Genomic DNA, 20,829 nt, shown 5'->3' with positions numbered 1-20,829 from the left:
CCTGCGTATCTCCCATTTAGCTGCGGTAAAAGCTGACTTATCTGCGTTTTTTTTTTCACTTCCTCGTTACGGAAACCAGGAAAAGTGATTCGCAATACAGTTTCTAACTGTACTTCTCGCGATTCTTTCTTAGAAACAAGCAATTGCTTCTTTTCAATTTCCTAAACCTATAATAAAACAGTCCATTCCTTGAATAGAAATTAACTTTAAAACTTTAGGCGCATACATTGTACGTATCGTGTGTATGTATTTTGATTTGAAAAGAAATGCGGTAAACGCCTTTGAAAAGACGTTAGGTTTTCAACACCTTAACTAACTTAATTCCAGCGAGTCGTAAATCTGCTGCATCTCCAACATCTGAACATCCATCTTTTACAATGACTTGTTCTCCAATTTATTAAAATTACATCTCTCCCGTTGCACCGACCTTCTTTAAAGGTTCCCGCGGCAGGTTGAACCCGCATCACGTATCTTCCCTCTTCCTTCCACCCCCTGTTCCCTTTCTCTTTCTATCGGACGGGAAGAGCGGGAACGCTTAAAACGCGCGAATCACGCGAGCGCCTCACGATTTGCGAAACATCACGTGAAAATCACCGATCCGATCTCCGTGCGCGCGGTGCACCGTGGGGGTAACGATTAAATCGACAGGATATACTTTATTGGCTATTCCGTTATTACAGGCTGTAGCTGGCGGGGAAATAGTCATTATGGATCGATGAACTCCATTGTAACAACGCACCTTCGAATTGCATCGGAAACGCTTCTGTATTGCGTCCACCGTATAACCTATCATCGTCTGTTTAGGGTAAATCAATGGATCGGAAGTTACGTTTCTATGTTTCTCGCCTGTCAGTATAACACTGTGCAAGAGATACAGCAAGATCCTAAAATCATTCGAGTACAAGTAGCGTAAAATGGTCGTTTAAATTTTAATAAATTAACTATTCATACGTTAATTGTTCGCGGTCAGGATTAAGGGGTACGGCGATGGAGAAGATTTTGTTAGCTAGATGTTGAATAAACAATCGAAGATGATAATTTTATAAATGTTTCGTATTTATGATGATGGAAAAGATTTAATTTGAGTTACGTTACGTTTGAATAAGATAGACTTTTCCAAGAGTAGAGGATTTGTAGAGATAGTGGACGTAATAGTAGTATGATTTAATACTTGATGTGTCTTTTTTTTCTTTGACATATAGGTCACTGTGGGGAGTAATATTGATCTAGATATAACTATCTTTTCTGAGAAGTACGTATATGCTTGCTTATGGGAACTATGTTTGGTTAATCAATAGAGCCATTCTTTTGAGAAATTGAATCTAGAAGAATTCGACGATATTTTGCCTTGTTTCAATGGTACATGATTTTAAAGAAACGCCTGCGATTATAGTATATAATTGCACATAAGTATATGCAAAATTGCATTTTCAAATAATTAAATCAAAAATATAGATTTGTTAAAGATCTTTCCTTTTTAATCAAATTCGTCCAACAACCCCATTCTCGTCAAACATAAAATGAACGGTGCCTTTCTCAAAGAAACAAGAAGAAAATTGCTGTCGTTCTAAAGTTCTTCTCCATTGCTAAACTACCGTTCGTGTTTCTAGTTACACTCCAATTATTCGATTGTAAGAAGCAAGCAATCCCTCCATCCAAGGGCTAGATATAGTTTCTCGAGTAGTTCTCTTCAATACCGTTATAACTCGTCTGGTTGAAGACTCGCAACGCTTGAGTTGAGACGCGTCTCGGTCGTACGAGTCGGAAGATCCAAGTTATTTTCTCGTCTAAGATCGATCAATGGAAACGCTGCACGCGAAGACACGCGAATCTCGATGAAATATTAATGTTCTCCGGAGCCATCGCGCAATAACGTAACAGCCGGTTCTGTTACTCGTTTTCGAACTGGTGAACCTCTCTTCTACCTGAAGCTATTTACTTGCTATATACACGGTGATCCGATGGTAATTTTCGATGTTTTTCGATGCTGTTATACGTTTTGGAATAAATACGAAAAGAAAGAAACGTTTTAATGTTAATTATCGATTAATAACATTAGTTTATTTTAACGATATTAATTATATACCTTCGAACATTAAGCACTAATTATCGATTGTCGATTACTAATTACTATCTTGGAACTTTGAATACTATCCGTAAGTATCGGTATAAAGGCTTAGAAATTAATAGAAAAAGATCATAGTAAAAGATAAATATAGGTTATATATCGCGTCCTGTACTTATGCAATTGAGAAAAAATATTTACTTGAACCACTTTTTCTGGTAGCGACTTATCTACGTTTCGATTTTAATTACGGTTGAAAAGCAACTATCTGGAAACGTACAGCTAGTTACATTTTCTGCTAGGGTCTTTTCCGATCGAGCTTTTTCCTTCTTCTTCAGTTAAGCGACGCAAGTTGATAATGTAACACCTATGCTCAGGTAAAAACTTTCGAACTCGATGAACATATGAAAGAAGTAGTATGTTCTAACTGCCGGATATCGTTATCGTTGCTAAGGAGATAAGGACGTTATAGCTTAGATAAAAACTGCCATTCTATAATCGTTTGTTATTTGCATCCTGAGATCGCGAAGTTTATCGTCGAATGCTTGATTTCTTTCTTACTCTTCCTTTACAGTGGAGAATATTAATAAAGCGAATAGACCAGATACGTGGATGTAGGTTATTTAATTAATAATCCTATATAATAATGAAAATAATAATAAAAATGATCATTAAATTAAATATTCAATAAAATTATCTGTGTGTAGATCCAGTAGAGGATAGCAATTAAAGGCGTGTTAACCGAGAGGAATATTTAATTGCTACCTTAATGATTTTCATACACGCTCTCACACCAATTATTTTCTAATTAATACAGTGTTCATCTATAAATCGTATAATCAAATGAGAATGAAAGCTGAGAAATATTTGATTGGAATTGTAACTTTGCTTGAAATTGTATTGCAATTTCGAAAAATACTTAAACATTTATTTAATCAATTATAACAGAAAGTAATAATGAAGTTAAATTTAATTTGGCCAAATTTGTTTTAATTTGTTTTTTTAAAGTACATATTAACATCAGTGTATTAAAATTACAAGGCAACGCCAAGATAAATTAAAAGAAGAAAACCGATTGAAATATTACGAAAGTTACTTTAACTGCAACAATGAGCCACGATGATGATAATAATTACTAACTTTTGAAACCAGTCTCACCACATACTCTCTTCACTTAACCTCACTAACCTAACTCCACCTACCGCCCAGCACAATCGACGTAAACACCACCGAATTCCATTCCCGCCTCAACCACAATTGCCCCTATCTCAAACCAACTGCCATATCTCGAGGGAAGCATACCAAACCCACGTAACCGCGCTTGCAGCGAAAGTTACGTCGGTTACGATCATCGAAACATTTTTCGGCCTCTCATCTTTTTCACCGAAGTTGCTCAATGTTTACAACATTTGTATCTCAAGCACAAAATAGAAGTAAGAAAGAACGCATATCATTTCTAAGAGATTTTTCAAATTTCATTACGTAAGTAATTCAACAAATTACGTTAATCGAAACTTCACAATCGGGCACTTTACGAGTCAGAGTTCCTTTTTTCCAACTTGCCTTTCGTCTAAATTCTCCATGTTAGCTTGTAAACGCGACCGATATTACCCGAGACGTCTCACATCTGCACGGGCCTGCCTTCATTTTGAATTTTCACGGAGTAACTTGACTCGATCCCGCGAATCTGCCCCACCGTTCCCTCTACACCGCGATGTTCCAGATCACGTGGCACGATCCTGAACCACAGGATTCAGCTTGGAGAGGTGGCACGCGGGGAAAGGATCTGCAGAAGAGAAAGAGAGAGAGAGAGGGGGGGGGGGGGAAGAAAGACAGAGTAGAGACTGTTGTCAATAGCCAGACTTGACTCATAGAAACGGGTTCCGCTCGCATTCCGGACGTCCAGCCTCCGCTGGTCACACTACCTTCGTCCAACCTTACGACACATTCTCTTCTTCTTCCATATGGACGAGTGTAAATGTGTACAATGCGCGTGCACGCGCGCCATCGTGACAAGGATCGCGCGATTCCACGCTTTTATTCGATACCAGGGGAACACCTGTGTGGTATGTTTGCCCCGTGGGAGCAGAGAAGGATACAACTCGGATTTACAAACCGGACGCGAGGTCACGCGGTAATGGGATCGATTTCCGCTGATTTTGGATCGACCTGAAAAATGTGATTTCTTTCTGAAATTTTATGTCGAATCGGTGTTATTATTGTTGTCATTGATTTTTACGTTATCGAGGCACATGAGTAATAGAAAAAAATTTTCTTTTTGAGTAAAAGACTTAGAAGAAATATTAAATGATATTGACACATTGAACATAAATGTTAGATATTTCAAGAACTCTGAAAGGATCTCTGAATCTTCCTTATTTTAGGGAAAAAATTAACTCGATATAATCCAAATTATTGCGATACCATTCCCTCGATTCGCATTATCAAAATTCTCCACTCTATCAATTACTGCCGGGTTTCAAATTTGTAACCAGTAATTCTAAAAAATTGCTGCAGAAGCCATATTTGATTGTACAAAAATCTTTCCAATTCGTTGGATAACGATATTCAAAGTTCAACTTGAACAGTCAGTGAATTCGGTCGAAACCAGGAAGAGAGCGAATCGGATGAGACACGACCATTGGTTATCCATCGAGTCCGACTATAACGTGGCTAAAAAGGAAACCTGTTCCTTAAAAGATTTTGTGAATCATCTCAATAAATTTTGACAAAAATATCGAGCTTCATAGAAGAAGCGAAGAAGCTGGTATAATTCGAGTAACAACGGGTCCTTGCGCGCGGATTCGTTTGATTTATCGATCAACTTTCCTTGATCCTTTAGCCGCGCGCACCCTGTCTAGTGTCTAACTAACAGCAATATACGTTAAATCGACGTATAAAGTGAGAGGTTTCGTAAGAGAACGTGTCCTCTGGTGTTCACCGGCATAATGAAGAGAACAGCCAGCCGGCGGATCCAGCTACGAAACGAATCGGGAGAAGATGAAGATCGGAGATTACATTCTTTCGATTCACTTCTTGAAACGGTACAGGTCATGAATATATGTATATTGCGTGTATATATGGGCACAAACGATTGCGCACGCCGCGTTTGCGCACCTAGGATTAGATAGGCTGCCGGAACCTAACCGTGCACCGTATATGTACCTATACTTTCCCTATTCTACGTGATACACGGGATTTCTTATTAATTTAGGTTTAAATTTAATTAATTTTGAATTAAAGAATTATCCCAACAATTTGACCACAAATCTGCAATAAATCTTCCTATACTTTTACATTTTATAAAATTATAATTTCTCGAGTTCCTTATAGTTCTAATCCTAACCTAACAAAATTCATACATACGCATTCTGTTATATTCCACAGAAACTTAGAAAAGGTTAACTCTCGAGAGATTTATTTTAATGATATTACATACATATGAGCATATTCAGTACCGAAATAAGTATCCACGTAAGAGATCGTTCAATGTATAGAAGGTAGATACATTCCGGAGAGCTAAAATTATCGTGTTTCAGGACACGATCACAAGCAACGGGTAACAGTTCTGTCGTCGTTTGCCATTTTAACGTGAAAATGATGTATGGTTCTTGTTTGTGGCTGATGCACGTGCAAGTGATTCCAATGTGTGTCCGGTGAAACCTGGCACGCGTCACCCGTTGATAACAACTGTACGTTTCATGCTCGCGTAACCGCTTTTCCACTATAAAAAACATTCTGTCCACGAGTCTGCATAACAAATGTTCTATTGATGAGAAATTATTAAATCTTGTTTCTGTTACGACTTGCAGATCTTACCGAATTTTATTTCACTTCGTTTAATTTTTTTTACATGATTAGAGAGTTTTGGTGTATATTTGTATGCTATATTTTATTTTGTTTTATTTAGCGAAGGTTCGCTGAAATGTTCATCGGCAAACAATGGCGGCGTCATTCAAGCGGTGTGTGTTCGGGCTGCGTGATTTACACCGATCCTTGGGCTACGCATCCACCAGCTGGAATTAAATTACTTTCTACGGGGCGTTCGCCTTTTGTGAAATCGACGTGATCCCTTAACAGCGGCAATCTTATTATCAACGATACAAGCCGGACGTCCGTTTCATTAAGCCACGCGTAAGAACTCGACGCGGGCACAATGCGGGCCTATTTCAGATCGTCCGGGCAATAATTAAGTGTAATTAATGTCTCGAGTAATTGGACAAGGGAGATGTTGCCCGAAGGAGGTTCCCAAAATCAGGATAAAACGCCCCCGTCTGGTTTCAAACGAGGAAATGTTCTTCTTCGTCGAAGAGTATAAAGTTAATCAACTGGCTAGTTAACCGTGATGATGTTGGGAAAACGATGTGAACCAAGTTCAAGAGTATAAAAATTAGTAAATGTGTGTTTTACATACATACATACATACATACATATATATATATAAATTTATAACAGAAAGCAAGATGTTTAATCGTTAATTAATACGATATTTATTAAAGAGTTGTTGAGTCTCCGATCTCAAAGAAAGAGATTAATATCACTACGAATTTTTAAGACAAACTAAGAAAGAAATAAAATATATGCCATGAAAAACTGCCTTAAATACTTTTCATGATTTAACGTGTTGTCCTTAAGCTTAGCATTAGTCGACGAGGTCATTCACGACGAGGACGAATATCAAACTGCAAACATCACTTCGTTTTCTTTTTGCACAAGTCATCAGCACATTATACACACATCTCACTACTGTACTCTGAGGAGCCACAAATTCAAACACGACCAAATCGTTTCTCTATTCGTCCATCGATATCCACGCACATCGTATCACGGTATTACAGCGTGGAAAGAAGCGCATACAAGACGGGAAGACGAGAGAAAAGAAGTGGAGAAACTGGACGCAAACGTCGGAAACCACAGTATAAGGCGGTAAATTTGTAAAATTGGATGAAAGCCTCGGATAGGACTTCACCCGTCATCGAAGAAACCCCACGTGCCACGTAAGCTTGCTAATAATTTTAGCATCGGTCCGTCTGTGTATCCAGAAAAGCTGCTCTCCGGTAATTCGAGCCGCCTTTTGTTGATTTCTTTAACGTGCCAGTCGGAGAAACTCGTTCCTGATACTTGTCACTACGGTAGCAGTTACGACCTCGACAGAGAGTTTGGAAAATTTATCTTGATCTTAACATTTTTTCTCCTACCATTTTTTATCATTTTATTCGTTGGCGGTTTATCGTAAAAGTTTTATATAGAAGATTTAGATGATCTCAAAAAAGTTTAACCGATTAAGAACCAGGGCAACGTTGCGCTGGTAATCTTTTTTACCAACACTTAATTTCGCGATTAGATATAAAAGTTACTGGTTAAGGTACAGGTAACGGGTTAATGGTAACACATGTTCGAAAATAATTCTTTTTGTATAAAATATAATTAGACTGTAATAGAGATGGATGGTGCTTTAAAATTGTACTTCATGAGCCATAATCTGCAAGTTGCATTTTTCTTCCGTATAAGCCAAGTAGTTTTATATTTCTCAGATTCGTATTTACGTACACGTTTCGCGGGAAAGGTTCAGCGAATTATGTAACATTTTTTATCGCGGGAGAAGGTTACATGTATTTATTTTCATGTAACCCAAGGTTGATGAATGGCTGAGAAACACGTGTGTTTACGTGACTGACACAGTGTTTATCGCACATTGCATTTTTTTTATTGAAATTGCTCATTTTTTTTAGCACCAAATTACAATCTTTTTCACTCGTATCTTTCCAACAACATTACTCGTCAGAATCTCTAAGACAAGTTTTATGCAAGTAACGGAAATTCATTTTTAATATATATTTTGCGTTTAAGTAAACAAAGTATAAATACTAAGTTAGAAATTCGATGCTTAGTAAATATTTTAATTTTTTTTCCAAAGAGATAAGCGTTTAAAATATTTGGATAAATATTACATACACGAAATACGATTTTATTTTTTACTACAAGAAACACACGGAAGCATCGAGTGGAATAAGCCATTGCGAAACAGACGGATAATGAAATTTTTTATTTTCGAATGCCTCAAATAGTTTATACTGTTCGAATCGTTTTGCCCGAGGGAAGTACACGTTTCAAAGACGATAATAACACGTTTCGTTTCAAGGTCGCGGCGGCTCTATGGCATCCCGGAGTGCCGAGAAGTGAAAAAAATCTCCGCAACGCAGGAAATTTAAACTTCGAAACTCGAGACTCGATCCGCGCGCGCTCCACTCTGTACTTAATGTAATGCACTAATTAACTTTTCAATTTCCGCTTCGTTACCCATTCCACAATATCTTTGTTTCATAATTCTATGGTTCCCTCTAGATTTGATTGAAGATTCTTTACATTCCGCTTAAAAAAAAAGCAAGAGAAACGATTTTTCAACACGAGTTTAAAAGAAACTGTACATTCTTAGTTATACAGGGACGAATAGGATGTGTTTATATGAAAGTTTTTCATTGTTTTCAGGTAAACAATCAATTGTTGAAGTCAGTCGATAATTGTTAATATGTTTTGAATTTTAATGTTATAACGTATGTACGCTCTAGGAGCTGATGTTCTCTATTTGTAAGTACGAATCGATGAATTAAAACTAAGTGACGATAAATGACCTTGAAGGGCCTTGAAAAGAACTAATGCTCTCGGTATACTCAAAACAATCTCTCATCGACAGCACCTTCTTAGATTAACGTAACTTTCTTTCCATATTTATCATTTCAAAACTGTGGTCCTAATTTAGAAAAGTAAAGATATTTTTCAAAAGTAACTTAATCCTATTAAGTAACTTTAACACATGACCGGTTTTGCCATGCCATAAAAGTTACTAAATACAAAACAGAGACCTCTAATGTGAGTCTTAACTACTATAACTAATCATTCGCCTTCCTTGGTTCCTCCTGTTTCACATATCTGTTGTCATCACTACAGTAGAGTATCCACGACGAAGAAAGACCACGAACGTGTTTTCCCGGCACAGCCAGCTGGCTTCTATTTTCCTATAACGGACAACGCACCATGTAACAGGAACTGGAGGAATCCAGCAACAACGCTAGATCAACTGCAAGGTCAATGATTTTCCGAGCAGACCGATGAACTTGCCTTGCACATGCAAACATACGTGCATCGCGTAGTAAAGCTACGTCCTCACTGACGTAATAACGAAGAACTTTTTGTTAATGTTCTATGCTTCTTGAAAAAATTGCTGTTTGTTGCACGATGTTTCTCCATATTTCTTCGCGTTTCTGTCGTCGCGATACTTGTCAATAACAAAAGTCGCAGTTTCTGTATCCATTTGGGGGAAGTGAAGACCAAAGGAAAATAAGAAATACGAGGCAACACGTCGCAACAAAAATAAATATTTCTTTAGTGTGTACGTACAGTTTGTCGGCTATTTCACGACGCATTTGCGCTCAGAGAACCTATTTTTGGGAACAAATGCTTCTTTGAAATCGAAGCAAAACTAAATGTGGACAAAATATTTCTGTAAATTGATACTTGTCGGTTATTGTTTGGGACACGTTGCTCCTTGTTCAGTGAGGATGCAGCTTAACTTCGTTGCAGGGAAACCAAGAGAAAGACAGAGATACAGGACGAGAGGAGGCAAGGTCGTTTCCTAGATAACAGTTGCAAGGTACAGTTGGCTTGCATGCCTCAAACCATGCGATCGGGCGCGATCATGAAAGGAGAGAAAGGGAGGGAAATGATTCCATTAGCTATAGATATAAACTATCGTTTGTTTATCGGTTAACCAATTTCTGGGACACATGGTACACCAAACGAGCTATGCTCGTATGAGTAGGATTCAGCTTGACGAAACTCGAACTAGGTGAAGAGGATCTCGATTGGGGGAAAATAATGAATAACGTGTTCGTCGTTTTACCGTTGTGTGCAATAGAATGTTACATTTCAATCGAGATACTGGTAGGAAAATAAATGAAGTTGTACGTGTAAATTTTACAAATCACTAGACAACAGATTATCTTATTTGTCGCAGTATTGTAAACTTATGAAAAAGAAATCTTATAATCAGTAACTTTCATCTTGTCAATTCCCTAATCGTGTTAGTTGGTAAATTATTGTGCTAGAGGTTTCTGGTATCTCTTAATGTATTTTTAAGTGTCTAAACTTCCTACGACGCAGCGGTATCTCAATAATCACTTAACTCATCCTGTTCACAAATGACTACACTACAAAGTAAATAAATACCCGGTGACGATAACAGACTCACTTTCGACTTCTCCATCTTACAATTCTTTTCTCTTTACTGTGTCACTGTCACATTTACGATTATTTACTTAGAACTCGAATACGATACTAACACAGACACAAAAAAAGAAAAGAGAAAGAGAAAAATAGAAAGAGGGCAGTGATCAATGTCGCGTTATCTTAGCAAGGTATTCGAAAAAGCAAACATGCGTAAGAGGAAGGAGCGACGCCTGTGGGAGAGCCAGGAGACATTTGTTATGCGGTTGCGGGATAAGTGGCCTCGCGAACGAGTATAATGAGTGTAAACGTTGGGCAAAAACACAGGAAGACGGGGTTATTGATGCAAGTAACCACATTGTTGGAATGACTATGCGAAATTCACCGGAGAAATATGCTCGAAGGCGATCCCGACGCGCTTTGACGCCGCTGTAAGAGCCAGCAGGTAGCGGCCAACGATCCTCCTCCCCCTTCCACCATCTTTTTCCCTCTACTCTCTCCATCTCTCTTGTTCTACCGCCCTCTAGCGTACGTTGCTCGTGTGCGAATGTAATTTTGCGACTACACGCCATTGAAAGAAACATTATGTATGACCGTGTGATTACTCCGTCCGTTATAACAGTATACCATCGCCAAGCTCTTAAAGAGCCAGTTAATAGGAGAGCCGAGCCATCGAATATTTCATTCAAATCAGCGGTAAGAGGATGCTTCTGACTGGCTTTCGCTAGGCCGCCATATTGGTGAAAAAGAAATCGCTGGATAGGACAATAGAGGTTAGATGAGCAATTTACGATACCCATTTGGAGGATGACGGTTGCGCGAAGTGTAATACCAAGAGTAATATCGTGATGATGTTAATACAGCTGGAGTAGTAAGTTTGGGGAGAATGGTGATGGGATGAGGTTCAATTCGTGAAAGGGTTGGAGATTACTCATTGAAATTTTAGTGGTAGCAGTTATTTGTTACATTGCTACCAGTGTTGATATCTAAAGACATTTATTAAGAGACTGTCAAGAGAGAATGATTTAACATTCCACTAAGAAAGATTAAACAATTAATAACGAGTCCAAAGAAACAATTCCAAATTTCTAGCAAATCAAACAAGATTATCAAAATTTTCAATTTTCTTCTATAACTACGCTATCGATGACAAGATAAAAAGGAAAAATGTCGATCGATCAACAGGAGAATCGAATAGAGGAAGACCAGACGAAGAAGAGGTTAAGGTTACATTATCGGCGTGATATCTTGGCGCTTATTTTCTTTAGTCAGGTCCACACACGGTTGGGAAGAACGAGCAGAGCAACGAGTGATGTAAGAGAGATGTACCTACAGGGCGTCTTTCCTTCCTTCTTCTTCTTCTTCTCTTCCACCTTCTCTTCCATCCCTGTTCCTGGCGTCTTCAACCCCCTCCACTTCCACCCTCCTCCAACACCACACAACCCGACCCGACTGCGTCTCTTCCTTTAACTTTCACGAACAGTTCTCGCTTTCTTTCTGTTTCACGCCAGTCCATTCGAAGGAAGCACCCATCCAGCCCTGGCTCGGTTGAATTTAACGTGGCAGGTGCCTGCTGAATGGACATTGGGCCCCGGTTCTCTTCGTTTCCTCTCCTTCACCATAGTCTTTTCCGTTTCTTTCCTTCCACGATTTCTCTGTTCTCCTCTTCTATCGTTCGCAATCTTCTCAGCTCCTCTCTATCTGCCACTCTATGTCAGCGTTGCCCAACCGTGGGTCCCAACGGACTCGTTACATCTCGTAGTATCGGATTTGCAACGACGCTAGGTGTTCTGTTATTCGCTGAATGAGAAATATTTCGACTCTTTGGCGATTAGTTCTAACCCACAAAGAGCCGAAGTTGAGTTAACACAACGATCCATTTATAATATTTAACCTTGTTAATTTACATTATTGAATTCTACCGAATTCGCGTTGCGAATTAATTTTAAAGAATTTAAAAAATATACTCAGTTTTATTTTCCATAAATATATTCTAACCAGTGAGATATTCCTTTATATCACTGGATGACTGCAATTTACACATCGTGCCATTCAAAAAGCATTTATTGCAATGGCGACTCCCTTGTAAGTATTAAAAGAGTCCAGGACTGTATAATAAAAGAAGTTCCGAATGTCCGACTGTCGTCAAGACCCTTCGTAGAATCTAGTGTGACTGGAACTATTCTAGTTTATTATCGTAAATTGCTGTATTAGCGACTCAGGTCACCATCTCTGAGAACCATTTGAAAAGTCACAAAAGTAGAGTCTCGTAAGGTGAACTTGATTACCAGCTGTGCTATATAAACTTCTACTAGCCTTGGTTAACAATACAAGAAGATACAAGTACAAGGGAAGAGTTGGAACGATAGCTTCTATCGACCAAATGCCTCACATAACAACTTTCTCTGCAGATGTCAATCAATATATCTTGTTTTGCAACAGTTTAAAGAAATGTATTAGGTTATTCGAAAATATATAAAAACGAAGTATCTCCACTTTGCCAATAATAACCCCTAGTTCAATGTCGGTAAGTGGGGCAGTACGAATGTTGTGAGTTGTGAGCCACTTGCGCGGTTGGTAGAGGCACGCGATGCACACAAATGAAGCGCTCGCACGCATTTGCGAAACACGCTAAACAGATGCTCGTCACGAATGCTTGCTAATATCCGTTTATTTTACAGGACGAAGATGCCGAAAATAGATCAAAGCGAGAATATCTGAACGTACTCAGACCACGTGTAGCTCTGATCAAGATCATTTCCTCCTCGTTACGATTGGTTTTACTTACCTAATTTCTCTTTTACTAATACTAATGATTAACCACGGAAGACGAAATAACTCGTTTCGCGCTCACTGCCGAGTAACTCCTTAGACATAATAGTTTCTTTGTTTAGATTCTCTATATGTACTTTAATGCGTTGATTCGCTTCTGTTAAAAATAAGTTCTATAACGTGTTGAAAAAGATATTTGTCATTAAGAAATAAGCAGAGCTTCATTAAGGATCGGTTTGCGTGTTTTTAGTTGTACTTCCCGATGTGTAATTTATGAGATTAGAAGCTAACGAACAAAAGGTTGCACTACATCAAATTCGTTGGCATGCGCAGACGGCCTCTTTGGTTATTGTAGCGCGTGCGTGCACGCGTTGACTTCTCGATGGGACGTCGGGATATGGAAGGCCGCCGCGGTAGAAAAAGAAGTAACGCGAAGGCTCGTCAACGAGAGTGACTCTCTCTGTAAATGATCAGGAGTACGCCGCCGGACAGTTCTTCTTGCCTTTTCGAGCGACCGCTTGCGAAACCGACGTGTCTACCAGTTCCATTGGTTGCGCTGCTATTCTTCTTAATTTTTCCCATTTCAACGAATTTGTTCAAATGGTTTCAAGATTAATTTGAAATTGGAGATGATTCTCGCGCCTTAGTTTTGGCCATTACGGGCCAATCTTGCGTTAACGTAACGTTCCATTTACAATTTTTTTCGACCGATTATCTTAGAATTTATTATTATTTATATCTTCTTCTTACGAATAAGTGAACCTACAGATGTTTCTTTGAACTAAGAAAGTAAGTAAGCTGTCTTTTTGCGAATTAAATAATATACTTATGTAATGAGATTAAGAAATTAATGAAAAGTAGAGTTGATGATTTTGACTTCTGAGAGGCCTATGTACAAATACATAGTGTAGAAGAAAATATCCTTCTACTCTTTCCAGTTGGAAATGTTGATGGCGAATTGACATCCGATTTGTTGAAGATCGTATATAATACATATGTTAGGAAAGATTTGCGCATAAGACAAGTCGCGGCAAATGTAACGTTCCAGCAGGATGTACGCGTGTGAAGGTATAGTACAGGAATGGCGGGAAAAAGGAAAACTACAAAATTGCCGTGAAGCGACCGCACAAGTCGACGATGAGGTAAGTATCACGTTGGTCTGTAACCCGACGTTTTGCTGGCATTTGCGCCTCTTAAGGCGATCACTTTTCATTCTGCTTCCGTTTCTCTTGCACTCGTTGTCTTGTTCCTTTGCTTCGTTCCCGTATCTTCCGCTTCTATTGCTCTATTTGGCGTCTTTCAAACCGTCCAGAGACGAGCAAGAATACGAATTATACAAATAGAGGTGAAGTGATAAAATGCATTTTTACGTGGATGATTCTCGTTTCGCAATGTTTTCATGGACAATTTTGTGTTCCTTTTCACATAATCTAAATTGTATCAACCAATGTATGTGCCACAATATGAATTTAAATTCAAATAGCTTCGTATTTCATAAATGAGATACCATATCTCAGTGGAGAAGAATATCATTAATTAATAAATAATAAAGTTATATTAGTTCGTTGTCGACTGCAGGCCAGTTAGTGAGCAGCTCAAGGTCGGGGCGGTTGTTCGAACCAAGGCCAGATCCCAGTTTCCTCGACTTTTCAACGTTTTATTGGAAACATGAGATGAGCGGACGCAACCGGCGTGTACCTCGTAAATTTGAAACCATTACGCTAGCCTCATATTGTATATGGGGTGTCCCAGTAATCATGGTACAACCATGGTACAACCAAGAAGGGGATGATTCTATGAGATAAAACCAGATGAAAATCTAGAATAAAATCTTCTCGCATGGAATTTTGTTTTTAAGAAGATCAACTTAATTTCAACAATCCAGGCTTTTAAAGACTGATATTAAACATTTCGAATTCATTTCATTTTCTCACATAGAATTATCATCTTCGCTACGATTACTGAGACACCTTGTATAAGTATCCTTTCTCACTCTTCCCCGACTATTATTTACAACATTTGCATTGGCGGACATATTCAAGCACAGGAAGTATCGAATGGTAATACTCGCTATTCAGCCACAAGCTGGAGTCAGGATGAATACCCTTGTCCAACGATCAGCTCTCATTAACAGTTGTTTTTTTACAACAAATATGTAATTGTAAAATGTTGAACGCCATCCACGGTTACTGTAACCAGATACTTGGGCAAAATTTAGTCTCCATTCACGATCCATTAACGAATAATATAATCAATGACTCGATGTTGCACTAACAGTGTAAAAATAGGAGGAAGTACATTATATTATTTTGCGCTAAGATATGTGATGTCACTTGTTTGATACTTACGTCATAAAATCTCAGATTCGAAATGGCTTCCGAAATTCGAACGGGGAAGAATTTGAGGAAGAACTATATAAGTTTAGTTAGAGATGATATTACAAAGAAAAAAATAATCGAGACTTATTAACTCGTTCGTAAATAATAATACTTATCGATATTCATAATATGTCTTATTTTTCGTATATGTACACATAGGAAGAAGACGCGGCGCGGCAAATTCAAAAATGAAACCAAATGTGAAATACGTAATTATCTATTGTTGATAAAAAAAACCTCCAATTGTTGATAAAAAATTTAATAGAAGTAATATGTAAATCTTTGATAAAAATAGTAAAACAAAAAAGATTATGCTAGTGGAACATCGCAGCTTTTTCCACAGCAGACATCAAAGAACGCCATACAGTGGATGTAATCGCAACGAACCGATAACCATGATTCCCGCACGTAAAGTTTGCTCACTGGGTTTTCGCCGTTTTCACTATTTCCTAACTCGAAGTCCGCGTCGCCGCAAGTCGTTCCTCGTAACAACGGCGTAAACCCGTCGGTGTGCTTTAGCCTCTTAATAGTCCGACCTTGAGCCAGAACTAAGGAGTGCCTTTGCTACAGCATAACCTTCGTATACCTTCATCAGCAGGGCTCAACCTACGTCTGACAGCATACTTTTGTTTTCTCCGTTCTACGTTAATTGAATCGAGAAATTCTGCTTGTCCTCATTTGATACCTTTTCGCTGTTTGTGGATCGTGTCATTTTGCATATATGTCGCTTCACTTATGTTGGAGATTGATGAAAACTGATGGAATTGATGAAATTCAAATATGAAGTTTCGACCACATTGAATTTTGGTACCAACATATATTTTTTTATAAATGTTAATAGGTCCACATAAAACTTCATGTATATATATTTTTATGTTCTGTCTTTTTTATATATCTCATCTATTTTTTTCTTTTTTATAGAATCGGTGAGTTATCGAAACACGAATTGTTGTATAATTACCTTGAATCATTGATTCAAGCGCAAATTTAAATAGTACACATGTGTTGAAACAGCCCGTATGCTAGCAACAGTTATTCATACTTTCAATTAGGTGACAAGATAAAAGCGCAATGGTATACACGGTGAATGGATCCCGCGTGTCATGTGTTGTTTAATAGAGAGGCTTAGAAGCATCTTTTCCTTCACGACAATTTTACGGATTATATAACTGATCCTCTAAAGGAACGATAATAAAATTGTAAAAATCTTTAATCTCTAAAATAGATTACCGTCATTGCTAGGCAAAGTCAAATCTGCGTAATATTCGTTAAATTTGCTATCCTACGATACGACACACGTTATACATATCTCTCTAATATATGAGCTATTCCAGATCCTTTTATAAATTTGTAACTTTGTTAAGTAATGATTTGCTTCAGGAAGAAAATAATTGACAATTTCTTTACAGTGTAAATGCGATGTAATCGATGTTACCACGAAATCAAATTATCGACATGCAGTGAGAGAAATCCCTCAGTCGATAAAACATTCAGAAGAACGCAGAGGATGCAAATGGAGGATGAAAGGGCACGGGAGAAGCGCGTTCCAACAAAAATGGAAGAAACGCCGCGTATGGTCTAGCGCTCGAACGTCCGAAGACAAATTAATCTTCGCCACGATTCAACAGCGTGAGATGGAATGCGTTCGAGGGAGTAACGGGTACAAAATATCTTGCATACACGAATCGCGAGGCCACCTCTTCTCACCGTATCCAGGGACGACGTAAGTCTTCGAAAATCACGGGGAACCATCAATCTCATTTTTTCTCATATCTTTTGACTATAATAATGTAATTTAATCTGTGCTTAATGCCATATTACGATACTGCGTCTGTATGCGTAAAGGGTGCAGTTACAGAGAATATAATGTATTCTATAGTAGAATTAAGAAGACGGTTGTTTCTGATAATAAGCTTTGTAATATACATATAGCTTCATACATAAACCCTGTAATTTTGCTATATTATTAACTAAAATGAAACTTCAAAAAATATATGATTAATTTAAAAAAAATTTTAATACAACAATTACTTGTATAATTATCATTATACATAACAAAAAATTTAATATTCATGAAAATGTAATCTCTATACTACTTAAAAAGGAAAAAAATAGGTCATTTATGTTTGACACAGATATGAAATATAACAAAGAAAATAAAGTTACAGTAATGACGTAAAGCACAAGCTAATCTCGTATATAGCCCCATTATTTATATTTTCCGTGAACCTTCTGCCTAAAGCATCTGTCTATCGCATAAATGGAGTTCTCTAATTCTTTTCAAAATTCTATCCTTTTACTATTAATCGATCACTCTTGCGTGAGTTGTGGCATAAATTTATTCAACGTATTTATCGATAGATAATATAAACGCTGTAATTTAATATTAACTACAATTTTAAAAACTGATTATAAACTTACTTTTAGATGTTACATAATTTCATTTCGATTATTTTAAATCATCTTAAAAGTATAGGATTATCCACGATTTTAAAAATCCTAAAAGTTTGTAGAAATCGAATAGTACCACGTGATGATGTATCGCTTAAAGAAATTAAATCACTGTTCAAATTACACTTAAAAGTGTGAAGATAATATATTTAGCAATCATAAACATTGGTACTTCATTCAGTACTTCATAGTATATATTTTTTTACTAAATGCACTGATCTTGATGTCTAATTATATACAAGCATATCTTTTAAAATTTCAAGCAAGTACACCAATTTATAAAATTGAAAAGACATTTTATTAATGTTCATAAATCTTTGTGAATCATCTGATGATTATTTTAAAATGGATATCTGAAACCTGTTTTGGCAATGCTTTTTAAATAACCGCTATTTGTTTAAATATTGAAACGATGGATTATTCAATAGTTGTCAGCTAGTTTTTCTCCTTTTTTTTATAATAAAAAAAGGAAAACATTAATTAATGAATTATTCAAAAAATGAATCGATCGTTAATTTCTATCATAACATCTTTATAACTCTGCGTATGAATAATAAAGTATCTTTGAGATGCACTATATCTTTCAAGTTTTTTCGTCAAGCAGTTGGCGCGTAACGTATTTATCGATCGTATCTCTACAAACGTAACATTACTTTTCTTTTCATTACAACGATAGCATGTTTCAAGCGAAACTCGTTTGCAGTTATATACCAACTGCGCACAACACAATACATAATACAAATAAAAAAAGTTCAATGAAAATAAAATCCAAATACGCAAATTAAAATTACTAACTATAAGATTTAAATTAAGAAGATTAGTGATAAGCATATCTACATTTTGATCACGCGACAATTTCCGACATGTTACTATTAGGTTGTAACATACATTAGTCTCGTTTTCTTCATTTACAAACAAAGGTAAAACCATGACCAATTTACGTTATAACCTAATATTTTCATTTTTGTGTTTACATAGGCACAATTCCAAACATCGTGTAACAACAGGTTGTATCGTTATTATGCTATCTGAAGCAGATACGCAAATATACATCCTCGTTCATAAATATTAGGACACTTACAAAAAATTAGGTGAACCCGAATAATCATTACGAAGTTATTATTATTATTATATATATTATATTATTATTATATAAGTTATTATTGTTTGGTTCATATTGATTTAGATCGGGAGATTCTGAAACTAATTCATTATTTTGACATAACTATTTTCACTGGTTGACATAATCGAATACTGCCTTACGTACAAAACCAACAGATGTCCTAATAGTTATGAATGGGGATATCCAATACCAATCATAACTGGCAAATTTTTGTAAATACTATTATATGCTTCGTATGACTTCATTTGCAAATCGAAACATAAAATTAACTACAATACAGTAATCAAAAGATATTATCGCAGCACAAGGAGGATTTGGAAGAAAGCGCGAAATAGGGAGAGAAAAGAAAAAGGGCCTATGAAGATCCGTCCCTGGCCTCGGCGAAACCGGGCGGGCTGCTAACTCACCTCGTGCCACATTCCGCTGGCTCTGCCAACGTTTTCGAAGACGAGAATGCACCGTGTTGGGCCTGACCACCAACTTTTGCACCGAACAAACCATACACCTACACCACCCGACACTACTCGCTTCAATTTTCGAAAATTCAAATGAACACGTGAGAGGTTCAGCGGGCTGGCATGCCCGCGACGCGATTCGTCCGCGCTGCCCGCGCGCAGACTCAGACGAGGGTTCTTCACATACCACAAGTAAATATCAATCCGATGATCGCGTGTGTGTATCGAATCGAGATCACTGAGATTACGTTGGAAAACCGACGTTATATACACACTTTGCGATAATACACTCTTCTACGTGAACCGTGCGACCGATCAACACAGACTGAATCGCCGCCGCGCCAACCGACTGATCATAGTACAGTGCAGTTCGTGAGCGACAAAGGGAGGGGATGCGCGGATTGTACGTTTATGTTTATAGTGGCTCACCAAAGTATTTGAACATTTATAGAAATATTTTATAGGTATATAATATATTATGGGTATTTTATGTAAATACTTAATTTATAAAATCATGGGAGGGGGGAAATTATGATAAATCATATTTCCACCTTTTACAGGAAAACCATTTCAAAATTTTATTACACTGCCGATTAAACCGAAAATTATGTTTCGCCAACCTCTTGAACATTTTAAAAATATTAAGAACTTCATATTATGTATGTCACACGAAATATTTTACATACAGAAATTTAAATATATATCATGTCTCATTATAATTTAAATACTTTCGTGAGCTGCTATTTGCGGTTGAATCCTAAAATACTAGTTTTAAGGAAGATCATTATTTTAAAAATTACATCATACACACACACACACACACACACACACACACACAAAGTTTATACATATCGTACAGTTTACTTGGACATTCATGTTTTATGATCTACTCATATGCATCGTTAGAATCTCGATTAACAGAATAGGTCGGTAGTGCTTTGGGTTAAGTTCAGTTAATATTGACATGGATTAAGGAATATGTTGCATGATACAAGCAAATTGGCGCGCTGTAAGACTGGATGCGCAAGACAGGTCGGTATTATGATAATGACTTTACCGACCAAAGTCTGTATACATTTTCGATCTGGTTTCAAATTTTATCAATACAATCGTATTTCATTACAATGATAATGAAATTTTAAAATGTTTTATATAACACATAATATATACATACATAAATATTTTTTATAGTAAGCATTCAAATTCTTTGGTAATCTTACTTTTTATAGTTTAATGGAGGGATATTGAAATGGATATTTATTACTATCAATTTTTGAGAAAAAATAACAAATATCTTTTTATAGAATGTAAGAAGAAATTATTTAAAGCATAATAGCAATATTGTTTGTAAAAAGGGAAATA

General features: G+C 37.0%; 2 protein-coding genes across 3 annotated transcripts in view; one reads left to right on the top strand and one right to left on the bottom strand.

Annotated features, from left to right (window-relative positions):
- LOC117163290 (uncharacterized) overlaps positions 1 to 20,789 on the bottom strand; it is a 42,438-nt gene extending 21,649 nt beyond the window's left edge. Inside the window, exon 1 of one of the 2 annotated variants that reach the window (XM_033345447.2) lies at positions 19,420 to 20,789. The gene's annotated coding sequence lies outside the window, so the exon portion shown is untranslated. Of the gene's footprint in view, positions 1 to 6,671; positions 6,912 to 19,419 lie in introns of those variants that run through there. The other variant, XM_033345446.2, reaches the window with a different exon arrangement.
- Positions 13,972 to 19,435, top strand: LOC117163294 (uncharacterized). Its single transcript, XM_033345455.2, has 3 exons — positions 13,972 to 14,202; positions 16,848 to 17,161; positions 19,315 to 19,435. Exons 1-3 carry the CDS (start codon positions 14,113 to 14,115, stop codon positions 19,412 to 19,414), a joined length of 504 nt encoding a protein of 167 aa, XP_033201346.1. The 5' UTR covers positions 13,972 to 14,112; the 3' UTR covers positions 19,415 to 19,435.
- Positions 20,790 to 20,829: the final 40 nt, after the last annotated feature.

The sequence above is a fragment of the Bombus vancouverensis genome, chromosome 2 (assembly GCF_051014615.1).
Source record: "Bombus vancouverensis nearcticus chromosome 2, iyBomVanc1_principal, whole genome shotgun sequence".
Taxonomy (NCBI): domain Eukaryota; kingdom Metazoa; phylum Arthropoda; class Insecta; order Hymenoptera; family Apidae; genus Bombus; species Bombus vancouverensis.
The sequence above is the reverse complement of the archived record's forward strand: the minus strand, read 5'-3'. Positions and strand labels throughout refer to the sequence as shown.